The 6,403-nt window shown below is 45.8% G+C and overlaps 1 protein-coding gene across 1 annotated transcript; it reads left to right on the top strand.

Moving 5' to 3' along the window:
- Positions 1-213: 213 nt before the first annotated feature.
- On the top strand, positions 214-6,403 carry LOC103463277 (syntaxin-6). The gene is made up of 8 exons (XM_008406532.3): positions 214-469; positions 951-1,120; positions 1,203-1,297; positions 1,383-1,448; positions 1,553-1,675; positions 1,774-1,880; positions 4,755-4,849; positions 5,002-6,403. Exons 1-8 carry the CDS (start codon positions 435-437, stop codon positions 5,076-5,078), a joined length of 768 nt encoding a protein of 255 aa, XP_008404754.1. The 5' UTR covers positions 214-434; the 3' UTR covers positions 5,079-6,403.

Below are 6,403 nucleotides of genomic sequence, written 5' to 3'. Positions count from 1 at the left end.
ACATGTATTAATGAACTGTGGAACATATGAATCTGAAAACAATGGTTGGAAGGACAGGAATGGAGTCTTAAAGGAATATTAGGAAATGAAGGAAACATAATGGAGATTTATAGATTAAGGAAAGTTTTATTTATTTTTCTTAAAAATACAAGATTAATAAATAAGAAGAAGAAGAAGAAGAAGAAGAAGAAGAAGAAGAAGAAGAAGTTTTTCTTTCCTTCACTGTCATCTCCAGTCCACCAGCAGGAGGCGGCTCTGTTTGATCTGTTCACTAGGAAGTGACGTCACTGCGTGGTTTCCGTTGCTACTTGTAAACAAAGCGCAGTTAGCTGCGGCTACCCTGGTGACGAGAACTGGGCAATAATCAGAACCAAGCCGAATCGGTGGATCCGGACCGGAACGTCTTAGGGATGGAGTGAACCAGAACCGGCACCATGTCCATGGAAGACCCGTTCTTCGTCGTTAAAGGGTCAGAACCTCCGCAGCCACAGCAGCTAGCATCAAACCGAACCAGAACCGAGCCCGAACCCCTGGTTACCGGTTAAACTGGTCAGACTAGCACCCAGGCCGGCACCAGTCTGACCAGTTGAACCAGTTCAGCTGGTTGAGGAGCATCAGTTGCTAACCTGGTCGTGTGATGAGACTGAATAGAAACAACGATGCGTTCAGGTTCAGACCAAAAATAAAATATCTGAAACTGGACCTGATGTTCAACAGGGGGTCACGTGATGAGCACGTGACCTGAGCCTGCAGCTGGTTAGCTTGGTAATCTGCTCTAACTGACCCTCTGAGACACACCTGAGCAGGTAACCCTACCTGCAGGTACCACCGACCCGCCAGAGGTCCAGTTGGACCGTGTGGGTCCAGTTCACGAATACATTACTGATCCCAAAGGGAAATTAAACCCGGTTCTGGTTCTGACTCTGACTCGGTTCTGGTTCTGTGTGCAGGGAGGTAGAGAAGGCGGTTCACGCTGCCCAGAGCCTCCATCGCCGCTGGGTGGAGCTGCAGCAGGAAGTGGGCGGAGCCTCCAGGGAGGAAGCGGATTGGACGACCAATGAGCTGCGGAACGGCCTGCGGTCCATCGAGTGGGACCTGGAGGACCTGGACGAGACCATCAGTATCCTTGTCCCCCAGTCTGTCCTCCACTCTGTCTCCGAGTCCCCCATCCCAAGTCTCCGTTGTCCTTGACGTCCCTTAAGGCATCGTGGAGTCCAACCCCAGGAAGTTCCACCTGGACGCTGCCGAGCTGACGAAGAGGAAGGCCTTCATCACCAGCACTCGCCTCACCGTCCAGGTAGGTTTGACCTTCTCCAAACCTAACCCCTACCGGGTCCCCGAGCTGGTCTGACCCGGTACTCGGCTGGTTCTCTGTTTAACAGGACATGAAAGAACAGATGTCGGGTCCAGCAGCTGGTTCTGGTACTGCTGACAGATACGGCAAACAGGTACAGGCCCTCAACAGCCAATCAGCTGCTGTGACTCAGTTTGAGCTCTCTGATTGGTCGCGTCTCTTGCTGATAACAATCTGAACGGGTTCTGGTTCTGTTAGGTTCTGCTGGGAGACTCCCAGGATCCCATCTGGCAGCCTGGTTCCGATCAGTTCGGCCCACCGGACCACCGGCCGCAGAACGCCAACACTCAGTTCATCGGCGAGCAGCAGACACAGCAGCAGGTAGCAGAACTTGCTGCTGTGGTTCTGGTTGCCAGTTCCAGAACCACAGCCGTCGGTTCCAGTTCTGACCCGAACTGACCCGCCACTTTGTGTTGCAGCTGATTGCGGAGCAGCAGGACGAGCAGCTGGAGCGGGTTTCCGGAACCATCGGGGTTCTGAAGAACATGTCGGAGCGGATCGGCCTGGAGCTGGACGAGCAGGCCGGGTAAGAACCCAGTTCTGACTGGAACTACCAACTGGTCCAGTTGGGTCTAATCCAGTGCCGGTTCTGGTCCAGATGAGGTTAGTTCTGGTTCCAGTACCAGTCTGGTACCGGTTCTGGTACCAGTCTAGTGAACAACTTTGGACATGAGATGGACGGCACTCAGTCTGGTTGGGTTCTGGTTCTGGTTCTGGTTCTGGTTCCGGTTAGCGCTGTAACGATTATTAAAATTCCTGGAGGAAATTTTACCTGTAAAAATGTTTCATTTCAATCCATCAGATGTTATTTAACAGCAGATTTCAGCAGCAAGAGTTTCATGAAAATCAAAACAGGAAGTGACGTGAAGAATCAAAACGTTAAACCCTGACGAGTCGGGGGGCAGCACCGCGCCTCTTGACATCTTTAAAACGTAAACAGTGAGGAAGAGAAATAAAAAGAAATTAATACATCAATAAAAAGTAAAGATAAAACATTAAAAACATCAAAGTCATCAAACCCACTGAAACCCTAATTTAGCCACAAGCAGCTCTAACCAGGTGGGTTTAGTCTGGATGTAAAGGCTCTCAGTGTTTCAGCTGCTTTACAGTTTTCTGGAAGTTGGTTCTGGGGCTGCAGAGCAGAACCAGAACCAGAACCTGAGGGGTCCAGACGGTTGGTACAGCAATAACAGATCTTTAAATTATTGTGGTGCTAAACCGTTCAGTGATTTATAAACTAACATCAGTATTTTAAAGTCTATTCTCTGAGCTACAGGGAGCCAGAGGAGGAACTTTAAACCTGGATTTATGTCTCCATCTTCCTGGTTTTAGTCAGAACAGCTGCAGCAGCTTCTGGATCGGCTGCAGCTGTTTGATTGATTTATTAGTCAGACCTGTGAAGACGCTGCTGCAGGAAAAGATAAACACATGGATGAGTTTCTCTGATCTGAGACATAAGTCCTCTAATCCTGGAGATGTTCTTCAGGTGATAGAAGGCCGACTTTATGACTGTCTTAATGTGGCTCTGAAGGTTCAGGTCAGAGGTCAGAGGTCATCACTACTCTCAGGTTTCGGGCTGATTGCTGGTTTTTAGTTGTAATAACTGAAGCTGTGCATTGATTCTAGTTCGCTCCTCTTTAGGTCCAAATATAATAACTTCAGTTTTGTTTCTGTTCAGCTGGACCAAGTTTTGTCTCATCCACACATTGATCTTTTCTCAGTATCTGTTCAGTGACTGGATGGGGTCAAAGGTCACCTGGTGACATCATAATGTAGAGCTGTGTATCATCATAGTTATGGTAGCTGAACTTTTTTCCTGTTATAACATGAGCCAGTGGGAGCATATAAATATTGAATAGGAGGGGTTGTAGGATTGAACCTTGTGGTTCCGCACTTGTGACCTCTGACCTCTCTGATGAGAATTTTCCGATTGAAATACAGTAATCCCTGTTCTTTATGTAAGATTAAAAATTCAAACCAGTTGAGCTCTAGACCGGAGAGTCCGACTCAACTCTCCAGTTGATTCAGTAAAATGTCCGATCAACACTGAGGTCCAACAGAATCAGAACCAGCACTGTGGTTCTCCCACAGTCCGTATTTATATGGACATCATTGAACACTTTGACTAGGCCGTCTCCGTGCTCTGGTGAGACTGGAAACCAGACTGGAAGGAGTCAAGCGATTCATTATTGTTAGGAAGTTATTTAATTGTTTAAAAACTGCTTTTCCTTTTACCAAAATCGATCAGAACAACAATATCCTCAGTGCTGAGGCATCTTCTGCTGTTTTGGTTGAGCAAAGTAGGAGAGACGACCTCTCCAAGATGGCCGCCGTATTTCCTGCACCAGAGCAGCCAATGTGGGGTCTACTCTAATATTATATGTCTATGGTGAAGGAGACCTGCTGCTGTGCGGAGCAGGTGTGTGTTAGAATCATGGCAGCAAAGAACTTTTCACAGTTTTTCCCCCAAACTAACAGACTGAGTTGAGTGAAGCTGCTGGATGCAGGTAAAGTTAGCTAAAAGCTAAAGGTGACTAGCTAATACCAATACATCACCTTAAGCTTGTTAACAAGTAGCTTGTAGGCTACTGGTGTTGTTGTCTGTCCCCCTTGTTCATCTGGAGCCGGGGCCGAGTAGAACAGAGCCTCCAAGAATCCACCCCCTTCGCTCACACACACCGTTCAACCAGACGGCTATCTGTCAGCCATGTGGGCCCAGAAATGGTTTGGAAACCTGCCATAAGGTATGCTGGATTGATGGGTATGACAGACAGACAGAACACCTGTTGCTGTTCTGTAGCTGATTCGTAACATAAGTGTAGCTTTAAGGACGAAGCGCAAAATAAATTTCAGATCATCCTGGTCTCAACCAACGTGTGGCGGAGCGCATCGTGGCGACACGTAGCTACATCCCTTCGCTAACATGAACACAAAGCTATAAATGTCTGGGCAAGGTCAGAGTTCAACTATTAAACTGAATGAAGATGAATCATAAACTAAAGGCTGGAGTAAAAAAAGATGCTAGCACCATAGACATATTTTATAAGCGTATCTGTGAGCCTGCCTCTTTATTATTAAATTCAATATAATTTCAGATTTTTCTATAACTTTTCAGTTTAGCTTAGAAAGTGAGCTATTATTGTTACAAGTTAATTTTCTAAACTAAAGAAAAGTTATTGTTAGGGAAGCTGAAATATGAAAAATTGGCCTGATTGATATCTGATAATAACACTGTTGTTATGCTAGATTTACCAATATTTTATTTGATCATTTTTTTATTCGATTACTCGAGAAATCATCAGAATATTGATAGAATACATGATTACAATAACCCTAGTTCTGGTCCAGTTCTGGTCCAGTTCTGGTCCGGTCCGGTTGCTAAGTCTTGTCTACCCATCAGGATGCTGGACGACTTTGGACATGAGATGGACAGCACTCAGTCCCGCCTGGACACCGTCATGAAGAAACTCGCTAAAGTCTCACACATGAACAGCGGTAATCTGCCCGGCAACATATTATTCATTCAGAAGCTCAGTCTGGGTTCTGATTGGGTAGAATTCAGTGATTTGGAGCTCTGATTGGACAGAGCTGTGTGTTTTAGGGGCGTGTCTGTCTATCTGATCACTGATTGGTTGGTTTCTCCTCAGATCGCCGCCAGTGGTGTGCGATTGGAGTGTTGCTGCTGATCCTACTGGTCGTCATCATCCTCTTCTTCATCCTCTGACTGAAGCATCACATCGACCCAAACCGCTGATCCCAGCCCTCTGGACCCGGTCCGGTCCGGTCCGGTCCGACATGTTCCTGCTGTGATTTTCACTTGTTGAACTTTATTTCAGAGAAAAAAGAAGTCTGTTCAGTTTGTTTTTGCTTTTAATATTCTGAAAGTACCTAGCATAACTCTAAAACCAACCAGTCTAACTAGTTCCTGTCCAACATGGACCTGATGACTCAGCAGAACCTGGGTCCATTCTGTTCACTCAGAGCCACTTTGACCCGTTTGAGCTTTAATCTGATTGGCTCTGCCTGCAGCAGGAGGCTGGGTTCTGGAGGTTCTGGTTAGGAGTGCACCGATTGCAGTTTTCTGACCGATGGCCAATATCGCTCTTTAAAAGCCCGAGCTGCCGAGTCCGACTTTCTTTGTCTGGAATGTCGATAAATAAAATTATTTATTTGGATAACTGGGGCGGCTATTGTTACTGCAGACAGGATGTGGAGGGCGGGGCTAACCTGGTGGGCGGGGCTAACCTGGTGGGCGGGGCTAACAGTGTAACCTCAGCAGAGGACAGTGGCTGATTTTTAGAGCTTTGCTGATGTAGATCAGGTTGTCCAATCACTGATCTCCCAAAACAAAGAAAATCTGCACCAATAAATCGGCTGGCCGATAAATCGGTGCACACCTAGTTCTGGAGGTTCTGGTGGACTGGACCCAGACAGTGAACTCTGCTCCACCTTTAGACTGAACAGTTTTCAGTTTCATAAAATGTAAAAACATCAGGAAACATTATTCTTTCAATAATGTTTCTTAGAGAACCAGAACCAGAACCCTGACCCAAACATCCGTTTTAGTTTCTCCAGGACCAAAACAAACCTCACTCTGAACTAGAAGAGTTTAAACTGGTTCATTTTAACTGGTTAATTTGGTGGAACTAACTTAAAAACACTAAATTTTGTTTGTGTTTGTTTTGTTTACTGAAAACTTTTACTTTGTTAAACAGTTTAAGTGATATGTTGACGTTTGAATTCAGATTATTGAAAGTGTTTAGGATATAGATTTGAGTCCTCAACCACACTTCCTGCTGCTCCTTCACAATAAAAGCTTCTCTCTGTCAGTAAACTCAGCTCAGCGGTAGAAGCACCTTCTGACAGACTCTTATTCTGAAGGAGCAACAGGAAGTCTGATAAATGAGCTCTTTATGAGAACAGCTGACCAAGAAGCAGTCAATCATGGCTTTACACATCAGGTGTGACAGCCGTTTGGTCATGTGACGTCAATGAAACATTTCATTTCTGACTGATCAACTTTATTAAAGCATCTTGTTGGAAACTCCA

This window comes from Poecilia reticulata, chromosome 4, assembly GCF_904066995.2.
Source record: "Poecilia reticulata chromosome 4, P_reticulata-male-v2, whole genome shotgun sequence".
Classification (NCBI taxonomy): domain Eukaryota; kingdom Metazoa; phylum Chordata; class Actinopteri; order Cyprinodontiformes; family Poeciliidae; genus Poecilia; species Poecilia reticulata.
The sequence above is the reverse complement of the archived record's forward strand: the minus strand, read 5'-3'. Positions and strand labels throughout refer to the sequence as shown.